The sequence below is a fragment of the Eptatretus burgeri genome, chromosome 14 (genome assembly GCF_056783735.1).
Source record: "Eptatretus burgeri isolate ZD-2024b chromosome 14, Ebu_testis_v1, whole genome shotgun sequence".
In the NCBI taxonomy this organism is placed as follows: Eukaryota; Metazoa; Chordata; class Myxini; order Myxiniformes; family Myxinidae; genus Eptatretus; species Eptatretus burgeri.
In genome coordinates, this window is record NC_140974.1 from 39,300,573 (window position 1) to 39,321,581 (window position 21,009).

Genomic DNA, 21,009 nt, shown 5'->3' on the forward strand with positions numbered 1-21,009 from the left:
TTAAATTTAAAAATAAAAAAATGAGATGGAGACCGAGCCCTGGGAGGACTCAGTTACACATTCTGAAACCCGCATATAGACAATGTGCACGCACGCACGCATGGAGGGAAAAACAATTCATTATCCCCAGATGCAGCTCGGTCTTTCAAAGTAGTTTCCCGACTGCCCTAGCCAATAAAAGCTGCATAAAACAACCAATGACACACAAGGTAAGCTTTCAGCCCTCTTTGCTAGTAAGGCAGTGGGGTAACTAATTATAAAGTCCTCACTGTGGATAGGGATAATTTATAAGGCGAGAGCCGATTGGTTCTTCCCACCAATTACAGGTGAGACGCGTGATTACGCATTTCGTATTTATATGACGACTGATACTGACATTGCATATGGTACAAGTTTGGGAGCTGTTTGGGAAATTGGGGACAATTTGCCAATAAATGATAGAACTGGTCCTGCAGCTGAGGGTGGTGTGTAGAATTGGGATCCTCATGTATGCTTTATTTGTGATATTTTTATTATTTTTTTTAAACAGCTGCGAAGGAACCCATGTTGGGGTTTCAGCAAAGGGCTTCCCTTGTGTAGCTTTTATTGGTTGCTTTATGCAGCTTTCTTTGTTTAAATATCTCCCAAATATTGCAACAAATTGGCTGGTGTTTCAATACCATGCTTATTCTGAACAAATTTTCACCCACATCAGCAAACAAGAACAAAACCCTCAAACTTAAAATAAATAAATAAATAATTCAAAACAAGGAAACTACTTTCGATATTTCCCGGCATGGAAAGACACATACCTGCGAGGACTCGGCAAGTTGGTCATCCTCTGCAGCTGTGCCGACCAACACCAGCTGGTGGTCAGCTTGAGTCGCACCATCTGCACAAACACGTACATTGTTACACAGGTGGGCATCCTCTGAACATGAGGCAGAGGTTGCAATATCAAACGGCAAGGCAATTGTCAAGAGTCATCATGAGTGCAAAACATAACCAGAGAGTTGGTGTCAAAGCCACCCAATGCTCGCCTGTTGATACATTTATCGTTTTTAAAAGACTAGTCTAATAATATTTTTTTATAAAGCATTGCAGTGAAGTCTGATCCAAATAATTTTATAACAATATATGTATTTGTATATTGTAATCAGTAAAAAATAGTGTGGTAGATAAAAACATTAGAAAGGAAATAACTTGCACCAAAAACTTTAACATTTTCACGCTCATGCTGACGCTGACGCTGACGCTCACGCCGGGGGTATCGCTATAGCTCTCTGTTCTTCGAACAGGCGAGCTAAAAAATGGCGAGGAATGGTTTCAGTAAAAATAAAAACCCATGATGCTTCCACACCAGTCAAAGCTATAAGCATCACGATGAGCTGAGGGAAACCGAAGCTTTGAAAGGAGACGACCAGGAAATGATCAGGCTTTTAACAAAGGTTCTTCAGGATAAATATTCAACACGCAACACCTAAAGTGGACTTATTTAGTTGGTTAAAGATAAACACACAACAACCAGCTGATAAATCCGTCAGGTTTACCACCATCTTCCCCACCCTCACATTACTATTAGTTACACCATCTACATATTACATACCATGCAAAATTTTACCACTTCCCCTCATCATGTCACTAAACCCTTTCTTTACTCACCTCCTGCTTTTACATCTCTATTCGGGATCCATCTAAAATAGCCATTTATCTGATAAATAAGTCAGATGGCTCCTTCAAAGAGATCAAAATATGTACTTTCACATAAATACCAAGAATAAATGGGATTTGGGTGGAGGGTGTTGAACATAACAAATACTTGTCATTATTTGTGACTTTCATACTGAAGAAGCAACTGTCACCTCTACCACCGAAGGAGTGCAGAAGTTACGTTTTCACCTCCATCTGTTGGTTTGTCAGTTTGTAAGCAAGATATCTCAAAAAGTTAGATGGATGGATTTGGACAAAACTTGGTGGAAAGGTGGGGTGTGTGACAAGGACTAATTAACTCTATTTTGGTGAAGATCCGGATCCAGATCCAAGAATTTTTTTCATTTTTTTTTCTTCACCATTGACAGATGTAGTTTAGCACATGGATTATTACCTCTGCCACCGAAGGTGAGGGAGGTCATGTTTTCACCCCATTTTGTCTGTTTGTTTGTTTGCATACAGGATATCTCAAAGTTGCGGACGGATCCGGATGAAGTTTTGCGGACAGGTTGGGTGTGTGACAAGGACGAACTAATTAGATTTTGGTGAAGATCCCGATCCGGATACTAGAATTTTTAAAGTGATTCTTCACCATTGAGAGATAGGGCAAAAATGATATTTAGCACGATATCTCAAAAAGGAGTGGACGGATTTGTTGGAAACTTGGTGGAGAGGTTGGGTGTGTGACCATGATGAATTGATTCGATTTTGGTGAGGATCCGAATCCAGATTAAACTACTAGAAAATTTCAGCGATTCTTCACCAGTGAGAGTGGCCTCAAAAACGATATATAGCACGATATTTCAAAAATGTATTGGGCCCAATATGTTCTCGTGGATCAGGAATTACGGGGCGAAGGTTTGCGCTCCGGAGTGCTCTTCTCGTTAAGATTGTGATAAAAGCAACACATTTGATACACATGTGCTATAACAGGTGCTAAATAAGATAAGAGGTGGACCCCAAGGAAATTTGCCCTTTAAGTGGGCTTGGCATCATATTTTTGAAATGGCCACCATGACATTTCAAAATACATTTCTTTGGGCATATCTCCACTTTTACTTCACATTTTTGAGTGGTTTTAAATGCTCGACTATAGTTTTGGGACAAGAGGAATCAATCAAGATAAAATGTAATGTGACATCTGGACCAGCTGGTGAGACTTCTGTATATGTTGTTGGTAAGGGACATATTTTCATCACACTGGTGGTGTTGTCATATGTGGCTGTCAAGCCTCTCTCCTCCATATGAACTGTCATCGTTGGGTGTTGTGTCAGAGATATGGCTGTCCCTTGGAAACAGACTTTCGATGATCTGGAGCTTGGGCAGTGGTCGATGTTATCCACCACCCCTGTCGTGAAGAGCCCTTGGAGGACATACCAAATTTTGTTTGTGGTAGAAGTTGATGACCCTATTGCCCAGTTCAGTTGAAAAAGTTAGATGTCTGTTGTATCCTATGCACATGCCCTATGAATGCAGATTGTCAATTAGTTGCCAACTATCTGTGCATGGATCACAAGGCTTAAGTTAATGGGAAATGGTATCCCCCTGTTTCTCATGTGACGAACCACCCATGATTTCACCCCACCCCTTATCCGGTATTTCACAATGTTGAACATTATCAGTCGTGCAATTGTGAAACCAACAGATTTATTGTCGTTCTCAGTTTGGTCTTTTATATTTGGCACTTCTAAAACCATATCGACTAATGCTTTCAATTTTTCTGGCACTGCATCGTCCTGTCATATCCCTGTAAAAGAGCCGCTGAAGCTGTATTTCATCTCAAACATGTCCCTCCTTACCATCACAGCAGCTTTGGAAAGGATTATAGCATCTGACTCAACGTTTTGGTTGCATGCACTCATTATCCCTTCTCCCATGTGTTTCTCCAACATCAGCAATGCATGTTTTCCCTCCGAGTGTGCTTTCAGACCTGGCACCATCTTTATGAGCAATTCCTTCAGCCTTGTGCTGTTCGGTCAAGTGCCCATGAGAACACCCATTTGTGTCAGCCTGATTGGAAACATAGTTAACAAATCAGCAAGGCAAAATACTGGACACACCACAGGATCTCTAATCTCTTCTACATGTCACAAACTCAGCTAGGGTAAGTGCTTTCATTTCTGACTCATGGTCTGCCTCACTTGTTGAGCTTTTCTTTCACGGTTGTAGAGAGCAGTCAAACACTTTGCGTGGGACTGAGCATCCTGTTCTACCAAATAGGTTGTTCCTAATTTAGCCAACAGTGTCACGCCCTGAAGAGGGGCTGCTGCTTTTATAACGCCAATATCAAAGTTCTTTGTGGATACAATGTGAAGACTATCTTTTCCCCCTTGTTCTCCATAAAGGCATAAACGAACAAAATAAACAAATAAATAAATAAAACATTGATTTGGTGCACATTTACATTTCCGATGCTCTGTTCTTGGCTTCACTGGACTACACTCATCTGTACATTATATTTCCATTTTTGTGCCTTGGTCAAATGATAGGAATCAAATGTGTTGGAAGGGATTTTGTGCCACAATGCCCTGTGGTTCTCTCATGTCTGTTGGATATCTTCACAATCATCAACACATTTGGATCTACATCCAGTGGTATTTCACCAACCTTTTCAAATTGCAAAAGGTTGGAAGCAAATGTTTCATAGCCAGAAATGCATGATCCAGTGGACTTTTCTGGACATCTGGCAGATTGTTTTTCTTTATCCATCTGACAAATAATGCAATTAGTCCAATCAGAGGGAGTCGTTGAAGTGGCTCTTATTAGTCCCTCTGCACTGCCAGTCACGACCACCGTCTTTTTAGACATAGTTAGGTCATCATACACTGCTGGACTTCCACATACTAAAACTGTGTTCTGCAGCTACATTCCATTGGCAGCTAAATTCAATAGTGACAGCTACATTCAAAGGTGGCTTGACTTCTACAGCTGCTTAATACAGTGATCTTGAACACAGCACTTCCCAGTCAGATGACTGCAAGTAAAAAAAATAATGTAAACAAGTAGTGTTCTCATGTGACTCCCGTATTTTCCGGTTGTTTGAGATGCAGCATTTCAGAAATGCTCGCTCGATGATGTCCGACAGCAGCATCTCCCACATCTTGATGATCCAGCCGCAGATCATCGGAAGGTCGACCTTTCTCAACCTCATGCTCTTGGTGTAGGTCTTCTCCTCACCCATTATCCAATCAGACCAGCAGTGATGCAGCCTGTCCTCGAATGGCTTGTTGATGGACACGTTGAGGGGCTGCAGTGGCAAGGTCATCCCACCTGGGATGATGACCACATCGGTGTTGGTCCGACAGAGCAGCGCTTTGGTGTCATCAGTCTTGTGACAACTGAATGCATCCAGGACCAGCATGCTCAGTCATCAGGAAAGACGGCCACCTGGCCTACTACTCCAGACCGTGCGCACCCAGTCCTGGACCAGTCCCTCATCTGTCCACCCCTTCTGCTGCGCACAAACTGATGCCAGCTGGAAATTCATCTTTGGGCAATGTCTTCCTCTTGAACACGACATGTGGGGGAAGCTTGCCACCGGCTGCAGTGCAGGCGAACATAATGGTGAATCAATCCTTCGTGACCAGTAGTGTCGATCGTTACATCGCGCGCAAGTTTATTTGAGGCGGGTGCTCCGTTATTAGACTAGCTATTGTGAATAAGTTTTCTTCTGATGTGAGACCAGGTGTTCTTCTTTTGTGTTTAATTGCATTTTCAGAACCGTGAGGCTCAATATACACCATGCATCTAAGCTCCAGGCGTGACTTATTTAATCTCTGCACACGGTTAATAAAACGCTGTACAAACTCTTAACCTGAACCCATTTTGAAAATTTTAATGGCAGAATTGAGCTCAACAGCAGTTACGATTGCTAAAAAAAAAAAAAAAAAATAATAATAATAATAATAATAATAAAAGAAGTTCAATTGAAATTCAGCATTGATCGTTTTTAAGACTGATTTTTTTTTTCTCTACACGTGTATTAACCGCACCAACTTTTACCATTTTTTTGCTGATAAAAAAGCGTAGTTTATACACTGGAAAATATGGTAGATTAGTTCTGCCCAAATGCAGTTGACCTATTGCAGGCCAACCTCATCCCCAGGAGTCTTCCGCTCCAGTTACAAGGTTGAACTGCTTGTGCTTTAAATCAGGCAAGCACATAAAACAGAGATGCCAACTTTTGGAAATCAGAATTAGGGAGGATTTGCAACCGACACCAAATAATGTGCGCTAAGCGCACATCTCGAGCGCGGAGCGCTCGACCCTTGAAGTGGGGTCCAGGGCCCGCCTTAGGGCCCTGGAAGCTCTGGGGTTCTAGACGCTCTCTAGTGCCCTCTGAGCCCTATTTTGGAGCATTTAACATGTTAAGAATTCCCACTTTTTGAACAAAAAAAGGGGAAAATTGTGCACTTTTTAATGTTACATGTATGTTAATATTAGTAAGTTAGGGGACAATCAAAGATTAACAAAAAGCACAAAAGAAGCAATATTTTTCTTACCTTACTGGCTGGTACTACTGCTGCTTGCTTTTTCCATGGCAGCTTTGCTGAGTGACAGCTGTGTGGCTCTTTTAGCCCTTCTGATTATGTCTTTGCTGTATTCTCTCTGGTAGCAAGGGGTGCTATGAGCTAGTTTTTCAATTAAGAGAGCTTCCAGGGTTTTGACACTCAAATTGGGACGAAATTCAGTATGATTCTTCCGTACAAGACTGAGTGCCCGCTCACATGATGCGTTCGAATGAGGAATGACCAAGATTCCCTTCATCACTTTGCTCAAATTAGGATACTTCTTGGCACCAGTGCAGGGATATGTGAGATGTGAAATCCGATGCCACTGCTCATCCACTCTCACTGTCTCAGTAGCAATTGTAGCTATGGAGGCGTCTGCCTGGTAGTGAGCGAATTCACTCTCAAGACTGTCTATGTCACTATCACCGCCACTGAACAGACAGGGGAATTTCTTGATGAAAAACTCCACACAGTCAAACCCCACTTCTTGGTGTAGCTTAACATCCAGCACCTGAGCATGCTTGGCTAATTCATCATCTAGCGGCCAGGTTTTGAAGATGTAATTGCAGGCTTTCACATAATATGAGCGAACTGCACTGAAGAAACCTTGGATGTCTGACTCACTCAGAGTGAAGGTGGATTTCTTGAGACTCCTTTGTTCCCTTATATACAGTTTGGCATCGTTCCCAATCATGAGGTCCTCATCATTCTTCTGATGATTTCTGTCAGAGAAGGGTACATTTACCAGAGCAACCGATGACACCGATGGTTTCAAAAACCGTACGAAGATATCTTTCAGAAGACCATTCAATTCTCCGTGCAGGAGATGAATACAGGGTTCGTCTCTTTGGAGCAGAAGATTCCCCTTCTCAAAAAGCTTGTTAGCATATCGAAGGAAGAAACAATAGAGTTTTGTTTGTGGAGACAAGAACATCCTGTTGACACGTTTTTCTCTAGATTCCTGCACAGTGTTTGAGGAAGATGCGCTTTTAGTTTTAGAACTCGTAGTACACTTAGCCGCAGGGCGATCACACTTGCGTTTACTGCCAGCAGAAGAGGTCAGACTCGTAGTACCAGATCCAATTTTACGTTTGAGGAGAGAGCTTGAGGTAGGTGCAGCCAAGGAAGAAGACCTCTGATTCCAAGGTTTTGCTGAGCTTCTATCAAGTGATTTGGCAAAAGCAGAACTTAACTTGGGTCCTTCTTTGCCTGTGGATGGGACTATCACAGTCTTTCTCGACTCTGAAGGGATCTGCTTTGTAGATGAACGTGATGAAGGGCCGGTGATGCTACCTGCTCTCAGCATTGGTTTTGGTGCTGTCCCTGCTGTCTTCTTCGCAGCAGATACTGCAGTGGTAGTGGTGAATGCTGCTCCACTAGTGCTTGATCCTGCAGTGCCAGTACTGGCAGTAGATACAGTGCCGTCCTTCTTGCTCGTTGTTAGAGTCTTGGCTACAGTTGGTTGCATTTTTCTTCGTACTTCTTCTTTGAAGAAGAGGCGAAGTGGCTCCCACTGTTCAATCAGCCTGTCTAGGCACTGACCAAGGGACAGCCACCTTGTTGTGACATGCTTCAGAATCTTGTGTGTCGGGGCATCACAGAGTTCTTGTAGTGCTTTCACTCCTTTGACGCGTTTACTACTTTTGTCCAAGTAGTAGTAAATATCGATGAGAAAGTCATCTAATTCAATGGGTAAGGCCTGAGCCGCCTTCTTGGCCGTATTGTGCATCATATGGCAAGGGCATCCCATGATGTAGCACTCTGGATTTTGTTTGTGGATATAAGCAGCGACTCCTTTGTGCTTGCCCACCATGACAGAGGCATTATCAGCACAAAAGGAAACACAATTTCCCCACGGAATTTTCCTGTCACTGAACTCATGATCAAGCAGTTTGAAAATGTTTTCTCCAGTGGAATCTTGTTTGCACGCAGGCAAACTTAGCAAACCTTGCTTCACAATCCCAGCACTGTTGTCATAGTACGAAATCAGGACAGGATATAGCTGGGCCTCACCACTGTCATTGCTACCGTCTGTAGCTAGGCTAAATGGAGCTAGTCTAGCAATATCGGCAATAGATGAAGCAGTAACATTTGACAACTCACTAATTATTGCTGAAGTTTTTGTTCTTGCACATCCATACTTTGAAGCAACTTTTGAATCTGGAAACATCTTTTGAAATAGAGGTCCAGCATGATCTGAGACTGATATGGGCAAGTTATGTTCCACAATAAATCCACTAAAGAGAAGTTCCGCTCGGGTAACATCCTCTTCCTCGCTTGTCCCTTGTTTGGTGAAATAATTCAGAAGTGTACCGGTACTCGTGCTCGAAGATCTCTCCTTTGCAATGTCTGTGTGCCGTTTGCTTCCAACGTGCTTCCGAATATCATCGCGACCTCCGTGCTCAACTGAAATATCAACGCTGCATACTGTACAATACGCATGATGAATTCCTCTTTCAGACTTTCGAATACACGGGTATTGGAGACTGTATTCGGTCTTGTACTTCTGAGACCATTTCTTGGTCTTCGTAAGCTTCTTTTCTGCCATTTCATAATCAACATCGAGGGCTTGAAGCATCGGTAACTTCGAAGTCGATGTTCCACAGCTGCAGCGCGACTCATAGAACTCTAGCGGCTGTTAAACACCGCATGGTGGTCGCGACCGCCGGGCTGGTACGGGGCCCAGCTGCATGCAGTGAGCGTATCGCATGCATATACACTATGCATACATACCGCATGCACTGTATTGCACACATACCGCATGCACTAAATCTCAGTGCATGATCGCATAAGCGAGATCTAGACCCAATGTTTCGCTGCTCCTCATTTGAATTTGCAATTTTTTACGTACAATTTGGTAGCAGCGAACGTTATGGAGTTACCACATGCTATACGTAGCAGACGATGCTTTTCATTCAATTCTCATACTAGTACATTCTGATTAGTGAACAGTGCAAAAATATCAAAATTTCGGGAGGATAAGGATAGTGATCGTAAGGGCGGGAGTTTGGGTGAATTTTCGGAAGCCTCCCGATGAAATCGGGAGGGTTGGCATCTGTGCATAAAACCACTCAAAAATGTTAATTGAAAGTGGAGATGTGCCCAAAGAAATGTTTCGAAATTTAATGGTGACCATATGTTGAAAATATGAAGCCATGCCCCATCAAAAGGCAAATTTTGTTGGGGTCCACCTCATCTTATTTAGCACGTGTGTTCCAAATGTGATGCTTTTATCACAATCTGAATGATCGACCTGCTTTTGGGTGCCAAGAAGGTATACTAATTGGGACAAAACGATATATAGCAAGATATTTCAAAAAGTTATGGACGGATTCGGATGAAACTCGGTGGGCGAGTTGGAAAGGTGACAAGAACAAGGCGATTAGATTTTCGTTGAGGTATCGATGCATATCCATCCATCAGAGTGATACAAAACGTAAACTGTTTAACCTTCAGGAGGTGCCGCTCTATCTACTGCCATTCTTGTTAGGAATTGTTTTCCTAAAACAGGAAACTAATCTCTATCTCTATATCTCTATCTCTCGTGCAGCCTGTGACTGCTGGTTGCATCATTGGTTGGGACGCGGCTATGCCGTTGATGCAGTGTCCCCCTTACCAGTGCACTGGTACTCATTTTGCCAACATCAGAAGGATGACAGGCCGAGTCAACCTCCTAGTGTATTAATTCAGCGGCCCAACGGGGCTTGAACTCAGGACCCAAGGATCCCAAGCCACCACCCTAACCACAAAGCAAACACCAGGCTAATACCCTCTCTCAATAGTATATTTTAAAGTTTTCATCAAAGTAGGGGGATGGGGTGTGGGGGATGCCTCCAGACATTTACAAATAAATCAGATTTTTATTCCCGCGATTTCAAAGAAAAGCGGGAATATTGTGATTGTCTCCGCAGTCCGTCCGTCCATCCGTCCGTCCATCTATCTTACCCTGTAACTCCTCCAACATCGTTTGAGATCGGAACTTGAAACTTTGGGACATAGTAGATATATGTATGGGGAAGTGCACAACACTGTCGGATTTTTGATATGACCCCGAGGGGCCGGGCCAGAGGGGGTGGGGTCATGGGACTGATTTTTTTTAAAGTGTATTTACCATTGCACATGGTAAATTATTTTATAAAGAACTTATGTGGCCCCCATGAGTGACAAACAGTCCCAGGTTTTACTGTATTTATCTAATTGATTATGAATAATTATAATTAATATTATACACAGTTCATTCCTATGATTAAATTGATGCACAGTTCTATATTGCTGGACAGTGTTAAATTAATGTTTCATGAAATGTTGACATGATTTAGTAAACTTCTGATTTAGTAAACATAGTAAGTCTTTGGTCATAAAGCACATCAAATAGAAAACAATAGTCAATCCATTTTGCAAGATAAAATTTCACCTCGCGTTAATGGGACAAAGCAGTGTGCGCGGGAATATGCGATGGTGTGCCATCGACAACGTAGTTCTAGTTTTAAATTGAAATTTACCTCAAATAAGGCCAAGAGCCACTAAATACGAATGGCAACAGAGAAGAAAAAAAATTACCCCCGTGTGGGGGTGACGGTCATCTCTATAATGTTTTTTACTATCATAATCAATGAACCGTTGCCAGATATCTCCTAAAATGACAGACTTTCACAACTTTCGTGACCTCGTGACCTTGACCCTGACCTCGAATCCGGGAAGAAAATTTGTCATTGAGTATCACTCATCGACCTCTACCCACGTACCAAATTTCATCAAGATCGGAAGTAAAAAGTTTTCTTTGTACCAGGAGGTGTTTTTGACCATCTTCCAGGTTACGTGGCGGCCAAACGGGACGGAAATTCAAAAATCTGTCCAGTTAGAAACAAGATAATATTTTTTACTATCATAATCAATAAACAGTTGCCGAATATCTTGTAGAATGGCAGACGAGATAGGTTTGGAAAATGGCGATTTTGAAAACTCACGTGAACTCGTGACCTTGACCCTGACCTTGAACTCAGACAAAAGTTATATCGTTGTGCAACACTCATCGACCTCTACCCACATACTAAGTTTCATCAAGATCGGAAAGAAAAATTGTTGACGGACGTACGGACGGACATTTGGTCAGGCTTTATTGGGTCATCTCGGTAGAGATGACCTAAAAAAGAAGAGGAAAACTGGCAAAATCTTCAACGAGTCCTGAAACAAGGAAACTTCTTTTAAGGACCACTGTGCAGGAAGCTGTGACACTGTTCAATCCCATCCTTCCATCCAGGCCTTCAAAACATCTGTTCACCACCACCTCTTATTGTCGCCCATCCAAATCCTCGATCTTTTCCCCCCGTTAATCCAACCCAAACCGACCTCCTTCAAATTCCCCACCGCCAGGAGCGAGTCACGGGTGGGTCTTTCGACCACACCACAATCGTGGCAATCGGCAACCCGCGCAGGATAGGGTTGTTCGCCAAACTCGACCTACCTAAGTACCTGCGCGGGTAGTTAACCGGGCAATCGTACCTCGCCGCTGGCCGGCCGAGGACACGAACCGCTTAAGCGGTCAGTTCCGTGCTTCAGTGATAACCGAGCGGTGTTATCGCCGGCCCCGACGGACGTGATTATTTACCGGGTGCTTACACCCTTCTACCAATTCCTTCCGTGATGCAAGATGGAACTTTCAAACAAGGGAAAGGACGCAACGAAATGGGGAACAGTTTGACAAGCACATTTATTGCACAAGCACATATGCAGTCAGGAATGCAAAACACCAACATGCACGGATACAGAATAAAAGCAAGCAAAAGGTGCTACAACCATCTATAAGCAATTATGTACAGTCACTTATACGGATGTACTTACGGGACTCAGCGCCACAACACGCATCCAAAGAAAAAGCAAGAAAAGACCCCCTCATAGACAAGGGAGTCAGACTGGGCCCCTGGGCCTAATGCGCGTGGAACCTGGATGAGCGGCCAGGTCCACGAGACCGAAGGATCTGACCCGCGCCCTCGTGGCGCGATGGCGGGCAATCCGCGGTGTCAGCGTAGCTGCGCCTGGCTTCGTGCCCCTGGCGTGGTCGGTGAGCTCTCTCCAGCACTCCTCGTCTGCCTTTCCAATCGGCTTCGAGCTCAGTCTCCAGACTTGACTGCCCCGTCGACACTGCACTCGACTTGACTGCCCCGTCGACACTGCACTCGACTTGACTGCCCCGTCGACACTGCACTCGACTTGACTGCCCCGTCGACACTGCACTCGACTTGACTGCCCCGTCGACACTGCACTCGACTTGACTGCCCCGTCGACACTGCACTCGACTTGACTGCCCCGTCGACACTGCACTCGACTCTGACTGCCCCGTCGACACTGCACTCGACTCTGACTGCCCCGTCGACACTGCACTCGACTCTGACTGCCCCGTCGACACTGCACTCGACTCTGACTGCCCCGTCGACACTGCACTCGACTTGACTGCCCCGTCGACACTGCACTCGACTTGACTGCCCCGTCGACACTGCACTCGACTTGACTGCCCCGTCGACACTGCACTCGACTTGACTGCCCCGTCGACACTGCACTCGACTTGACTGCCCCGTCGACACTGCACTCGACTTGACTGCCCCGTCGACACTGCACTCGACTTGACTGCCACTCCACCGACTCCAGACTTTTCTGCCGCGACCGACACACTTGACTGCCGACACTGCTGCTGCCACTCCACTGCTCCCACTTTTCTGCTGCGACCGACACACTTGACTGCCGACACTGCTGCTGCCACTCCACTGCTCCCACTTTTCTGTTGCGACCGACACACTTGATTGCCGACTGCTGCTGCCACTCCACTGCTCCCACTTTTCTGTTGCGACCGACACACTTGATTGCCGACTGCTGCTGCCACTCCACTGCTCCCACTTTTCTGCCGCGAGCTGCATTGTGTTCGCGCTTATATCGGCCGAGGGGGGAGCGTATTTGCAAATTTCTGGATCACAGCGGGTTCGGAGGCGGGGCCACACCACCCGATGCTCAGCCATTGGATGGAAGAAAAGGGGGCGTGAATCATTCCTGATCCGCTTTTCGAGGCGAAAGGAACTCATTCACAACCCATGGCACGACGTGTGGTAGAAAGGCGGAGGTGGTGGGAGCTTGCTGCGGTGGTTTGGGAAGGGTGTTGGTGGTGGCGATTTGGTTGCTGGCGGGCGTCGTTTGAGAATGGCGGTGCAGCGATGTTTGCGGGGTGAAGTTGTGGAGGTAAAGAGGCGTAGGTGGTGGTGTTTGAGTTGTAGTTGTTTGGGAATGATGGTGGTGGCGATTTGGTTGTTGGGGGATGATTGGTCCAAAATAATGATAGAGAAAAGAAAAACGGCTAACTCAAAGGATCGCAGCCCGGTGAACACGGAAATTCCCTCTAAACAACGGTGGGGAAATCTAACTAGACAGATACTTATCGTCATAACTGATCTAAGGTCCTTTATGGTGGTCTGCGAATTTCCACAGCCGTAACAATATATACATATATATATATATATATATATATATATATATATATATATATATATATATATATATATATATATATATATATATATATATATATATATATATATATATATATATATATATATACCTTCTTCTTTCGTCTGCTCCCGTAAGGGGTTGCCACAGCGGATCATCCGTTATGATCCGCATGATGATTTGGCACAGGTTTTATGCCAGATGCCCTTCCTTACGCAACCCTGGTCGCCTCTTACAACACAGTGATAAGGATTGGGTTTCGCCATGATTCCAGGCTGCCCTACACCCTCTCATAGCACGGCCTAGCACAGAGCTCCCGTCCTCAAGCGAACCTCCAACCCAAGCCTCCGAGTAGCCGGATTACAGGCGCATGCCACTACGCCCGGTCATGTATGTATATATATATATATATATATATATATATATATATATATATATATATATATATATATATATATATATATATATATATATATATATATATATATATATATATATATATATATATATATATATATATATATATATATATATATATATATATGTAATTCCAGTGTAAAGGCCCAGTCACACGTTGACGTTTTAGCCAGGAATGGCAACGTATAAAAATGCACGTAAAACGTTGGCGTACGCTGAAGTTTTGCGGTTTTTTTTTTAAGTTTTGGTCGTATTCATAACGTATTAGTAACGGGCACTGAACGTTTCGCTGTGTTAAAGATAACTTATACCAATGAATGCTTAGCCTGTTGTCAGCGTTCACAACCTATGCCCAACGATAGTTTAACTTAGTCATAGTGCGCTGCACGTATCGCCGACGAACTCGTGGCGTTCTCTGTTAAAAACCTGCCGCTCGCCGATTTAAATCATAACCGCCTGAAAATCGGAAGTGTCAACATCGCAGTCACACCTTGATGATTTAGCCAGCGTATGCCGACCTATGAAAAATGTGTCTAAAACGCTGGGACACGTCAAATAAGGCATAGGTAAGTTGTGTATACGTTAGCAGCACGATGAAAAACAATGAAGTACGCTGGCATATTACGTCGTACGTCAAGTACGTCGTGAAATTTCAAGCATGCTGAAAATTTTACGACGTACTCGACGTATGGCTCACAAGTTCCACATACGCTGGTATAAGTTCTCGGAACGCTTCGCAATCATTTACACACGTCGGCCACACGTTACTTGTAAGTTACTCATAAGTCGAAACACGTCGAGGTAATGTTTAGCATACCCGAAACTTAATTTTTAACCTACGAGTAATGTGCTTTGAACCTATTAGTAGCGTGCTTTGAACCTACGAGTAGCGTGCTTTGAACCTATGTTTAACGAATCTCAAACGCACATTGGCGTATGTAGACGAATTTGATTGACGTCTTCCGGACGATCACAGAACTTACTGAACGTGTTTCTAACTTACAGCTACCATATAATGGCATATTGGCAGCGTTTAGGGGAATTGTTATATACAAATGGGCTTCACAAGAGGAACCCGTCAGTGTTCCAGACTCCATGTTGAGTAGATGTCAATGTCACTAGCAGTGGCAGTAGCAGTAGTCGTAGTAGTTCGAGAGAATTTAGTGATGCCGATGTTATTAGTAGTAGTAGTAGCAGTAGTAGTAGTTCGAGAGAATTTAGTGATGTCGATGTTCGTAGTAGTAGTAGTCGTACTAGTAACAGTAGTAGTAGTTCGAGAGAATTTAGTGATGTCGATGTTCGTAGTAGGGTCAGGTATGGGAGCATGTGCCAGAACAGCGCGTCGCTGCGTCCACTTTCCGCCGGTACTCCAGGGGCCTCCGTCTGGCCATCCCCCAGGCAGATGCCAGGCCCATCCCCATCTCCTTGAGATGATGGTCAACCTGCTGCAACCATGAGGCACGTGGTCGGCCCACTGGCCTCCTCCACTCATGAGACTCCCTCGCTGAGAGAATCTGGTGAGCAGGATCAGCGTCAGGAAAACGAGCCACATGTCCATACAGCCGCAGCTGACGCTCACGGACTATGCAGGTAACAAATCTCATCCGAGTCTCTCTCAGCAACCGCTCGTTGGACACAAAATCCGACCAGCGATAGCCAGGATTCTCCCGAAGAGACCTGGTACCAAAGGAATTAAGTCTCCGTCTCAGATCCTTGGTCAAAGTCCAAGTCTCGCACCCATAGAGCAAGACTGGAAGTACCAAGGACCTGAAGACTCGGACTTTCGTCCTCCCGCACAGGTACCGGCAGCGCCACACCCCATGATCCAGTGAATCCATGACTCCCCAGGCCCGACCCAGACGTCTATTGACCTCCGGCTCACAACCTGCGGAGACATGAATATCACTGCCAAGGTAAGTGAATCTATCCACGACCTCAACATCCTCACCACAAACTGACACAGACAGGACAGCAGCATCCAAGATGTCACCGAAAGCCTGGATCTTTGTTTTGACCCAAGAAATCCGTAATCCCAACGCCTCCGACTCCTCATTCAGCACCTCGAGGGCCCCCAAGAGGATGTCTGAAGTCTCCGCAAAGATGACTGCATCATCTGCAAAATCAAGGTCCGAGATCTTGACATTGCCAAACGATGCACCGCAACTTGATCTCTCCGACATCCTCCCAAAAATCCAGTCCATACAAGTGCTGAAAAGTGTGGGGGCAAGTACACACCCCTGACGAACTCCAGTAACAACTGGAAATAAGTCAGAGATGGTACCACCACACTTCACAGCACTCTCAGTACCAGAGTAGAGTTCAGACATCAGATCGATCAGTTTTGGTGGCACCCCACGAAGACCAAGAATCCTCCAGAGGACATCCCGATTCACTGAATCGAACGCTTTACAGAGATCAACATAGGCTGCAAGCAGCCCCTGCCGAAACTCTCGTCTGCGTTCGGTGAGGACACGAAGTGCAAGGATACGGTCAATCGTTGACCTCTTTGGTGTAAAGCCTGACTGCTCTGGACGCTGGTGCTCAAGCAGATGGTGGCGAACCCTATCAAGAATTATCCGAGCAAAGACCTTGCCCGGCACTGAGAGCAGCGTCACCCCTCGGTAGTTGTTGCAGTCTTGGCGATCACCCTTCCCTTTCCAGAGAGGGACAACAAGGCCCCTCTTCCAGTCAGTTGGGATGATGCCTGTGTTCCAGGCAGAGCACAAAACTGCATGCAACGACGCGAGTGCAGCATTTCCACCAGCCTTGAGAAGTTCGGCATGGATGCCACAGATCCCTGGAGCTTTGCCCCGTTTCAACTGGTTCACCGCAGCCCATGTTTCCACAAGCGATGGTGGACCACAGTTGATTCGAGGGTCAGCAACAGGGATTGTAACACCCTTGACGTCCAACTCGACAGCTGGGGGATCAGCCTGGTACAACCGCTCAAAGTAACCGGCCCAGCGGGCCTTCACTTCAGACTCCTCTGTCAAGAGCCTACCACTCTCTGCTCGAACTGCAGTGCTCCGAGGGATGGGCTTGGATGAACGTAATGCACGAATTCCCCTGTAAGCGGGACGAGAATCACCTGTCCACAGGTGATGCTCTACCCCCTCACAGATTCCTCGCACATAGGCCTCCTTGTCCACCCTCAGTGCACGTACAGTTTTACGCCTCAGCTCCCTGAACAGCTCAGCTCTGCCATTCAGCCTGGCCCCTGCGACTCTGGTCAACGGTATCCAGTGTCCCTTGTGAGACAAAGATTCTTCTTTGCCCTGCGGCGAACCCCAAGGCATCCACCGGCAACATCAAGGACGGTGGTCTTGAAGGTGCTCCACAACTCCCAAAGCACCCAGACCCCCCAAGTGTCCACTCAGCCTGTTCGCAAACTCCTCAGCTACTCTCTCATCCCTGAGCTTGGCAACATCCAGCCTAGGCTGGGATGGTACCATTCTCCAGGATTTAAGGTGCAGCTTTAGAGTTGCTACAACAAGCCTGTGGTCAGTATTGAGGAACTGAGCACTCCGGTAGACCCTGCAGTTCTGGATCATCCTCCAACGACCGTCAATGAGGACATGGTCAATCTCCTTTGCCACACCGCCAGCGTTGGAATACCAAGTCCAGCGATGAGCTTGCGGGCGCTGAAACCATGAACCAGCCACCCTAAGTCCATGACTTCTTGCAAAGTCAAGGAACTTAGTGCTATTCTGGTTCATAGTTCCTGACCCATGGGGACCAACACACACCTCATAACCATCCCTATCAGTTCCAGTCGATGCATTGAAATCCCCCAAGACTAGAAGTGTATCTCGTCTGGGGCACTGATCAACCACAGACTCGAGTGTGGCGTAGAATGTGTCCTTCACGGTAAGATCACTCGCCTCAGTCGGAGCATAAATAGAGACCAGGGAAATGACACCTAAGGAGTGACGAATCCTTAATCTCATAATACGCTCGTTGACCGGTGTTACCTCAATTATCATTGGGGTCAGCTTATTGGACACAGCTACAGCAACTCCTTGGGTATGGTAACCATCAGAGCGACCAGACCAATAGTAGGTGTAACCACCCACCATTATCTCGCCGCAATCCGGTCTCCGAACCTCAGAGAGAGCTGCAATCCCGATGTCCAAACGCTTGAGCTCAGATGATAACAGAGACAGGTGATCATCCTCTCTTAGGGATAGGACATTCCAGGCACCCACCGAAGGGACCGCCTCAGGTTAACCCAAGGAGACCGCCGTCTGGTGGACGACACCTCAGCACCACTCCTACACACTCTCCCGCAATCTGACCCAGGGATGTTACCCCGTGGTTTCCCTCCTATCAAAGATTGGGGGTCCCGAAAGGCTTTGCCCCAATCCCATCATCCGGTGAGCTGCCCTGCGGCTGCACAGGACCTACTCCCACGGAGTGGGTTTTCAGATTTTTTTGCGTTTTTGCGTTTTGCGGAATGAAGCGTTTTACGGTGGCTGGAGTGCAAATCCTGCCACCAACCTCCTAATAAGAAGTAACCCAACTGCAGGAGGACGTCCGCAGACACAGTTGGGCACTAGATATGGATGGCCGTTGGCTCACAAGGAGCTCCTCCGCCCTTTGACAGGTTTTGTTTTTAATCCTGCTGGGTGTCCATATCCAAACACCCTCCTCACCAGAAAACCTGGTGGGGGAGACGGTTTAGTCGCCGACAACCCGACCATGGAACAGGTTAGTACAGGTTTACATGGTACCTGTAGCAGGTCACAGATCGAACCTGACCTGACATATTTAGTCAGGTTCGTAGTAGACTACTACTAGTTAGTTCGTAGTAGTAGTCATAGTTTGAGAGAATTTAGTGATGTCGATGTTAGTAGTAGTAGTAGTAGTAGTAGTAGTAGTAGTAGTGGCAGTAGTAGTAGTTCGAGAGAATTTAGTGATGTCCAAGTTATTAGTAGTAGTAGTAGGAGAGAATTTAGTGATGTCGATGGTAGTAGTAGTAGTAGTCGTCGTAGTAGTAGTGGTGGTAGTAGTAGTTCGAGAGAATTTAGTGATGTCGATGTTGGTAGTAGTAGTAGTAGTAGTAGTAGTAGTAGTAGTACTTTCAAGTAACGTGTTGCAAAGTGTGAACAACGTTCCTGTAGCGTGCTTACAAAACATTACTCATAGGTTAGAAATAAGTTTCGGGTACGCTAAACATTACCTCGACGCGTTTCGACTTATGAGTAACTTACAAGTAACGTGTGTCAACGATCGCGTAACGTGCCTACAACTTATGGCCAGCATAGCAGAACGTGTGAGTCATACGCTGGCATTTTTCAGCGTGGTCTTAACATATACAAAACGTACCCATAACGTTTTCGACGTGTACCAGCGTTTTACACAAATTTTCCAAAAATCGGCATAAGCTGGCTAAAACGTCAAGGTGTGACTGGGCCTTAACGGCCGTAACATTGAGACAAAAATTGCATCACTAATGTTGAAATTTTGAAAAGGTTGGCCATATTACAGAGAGTTTCTTTATTACATATCGTAATTAGTCTCTTTGGCTTTCTGATATTGGCACAAACCCCACTGTGTAGTCTACTACTAAAGCAAAAATCAACATTTAAGAGGCGTAACGGACGTAACATCGAAATGGACACAACTAAAACTGGCCATAGCACAATTCTTAAATCCTGCGAAATAACGAATTTGTAGTATACCTTTCATTCACGGTAAGCAAACTAAGCATTAGTAGCATACTTTCTATATTCCAACGATACGATCTGTCTGTTGTTTGTTAAATATTTTGAAAAGTCCACTGTAACGGACGTAACATTTTCGACAAAATGATAACAGACAGAATGACTTACCGTTGGAAGACGTTGAGGCAGTTCTTTCAAGATGGCCGCCAAATCACGTGACATCATCCACGGAGTAAATATCACAAATTATGAAAATTCTAACTAAACACCGTCCAACAGAAATCCTTTTGAAAAATACATTTTCAAATTTTATGCTTCATGTCCATTATTACATATATACACACACACACACACACACACACACACACACACACACACACACACACACACACACACACACACACACACACACACACACACACACACACACACCACTGTTGTTCATGTAAATCTCCTAGCAAAAGTACAGTACAACTCAAGTGAAGCAAAACTAATGGCATGCCATTGCAAATCCAAATGCTTCCCACAAGAATAACCCAATGTAAAATTTTGAGTCTGAAATAAATTCTTCTGTTTTAACCCCTGTGAACCCAAGTCCCCACCACCTGGGGCATGAACTGTGGGTCAAATCCCCCCAAAAAACGTTACATATTTAATGAGTCCCACAGTGTTAATTGCAAACACAAAGTTTCATTTAAAAACAAAAAAGTTTTAAAATGTGACCGTAAAGGCATTGTTTGCTATTTGACATTTTGACTCGACCACATTGCCCCAGAGGAGCAGGGCTAAATCTGATACTGCTCTCACATCTTCTTGCCATGTGGTGATCATAACTACCAAGTTTGGTGAATTTCTGCACAACCGTTTAGGAGGTGATAGCGTGACAGACAGACAGAGCAAATCACAATCTCTCCCCTGATTTTTTTTCAAAAGTGTGGGGATAACAATACCTATCAATGCCCTTGCCAGGGCATAGGCAGCAGAGGCACAACCACCACATCATTGGTCTGTCACACAACTATCAATGCTTCTAACCATCCACTTCATGGGTCGACTTCAAGGCTGTAAATGTAATAACATAAAATTGATCTTTTGGCATTCAAAAAAAAAAAAAGAGAGCTAAAATTATTCTCAAAACATAAGGACACAATCTTACACAACAATGCACTTCATAAAAGGAATTCCATTGAATGCCACAATAACGACAATCACCTTGGGATGTACTTTAGTCTACATTG

At 45.0% G+C, this 21,009-nt stretch overlaps 1 protein-coding gene across 1 annotated transcript in view; it reads right to left on the reverse strand.

Moving 5' to 3' along the window:
* ECT2 (epithelial cell transforming 2) overlaps positions 1-21,009 on the reverse strand; it is a 113,592-nt gene that overhangs the window by 87,439 nt on the left and 5,144 nt on the right. Inside the window, exon 2 of the mRNA XM_085854424.1 lies at positions 792-871. Within this exon, the coding sequence (XP_085710550.1) occupies positions 792-871 (80 nt within the window). The remainder of the gene's footprint in view (positions 1-791; positions 872-21,009) is intronic.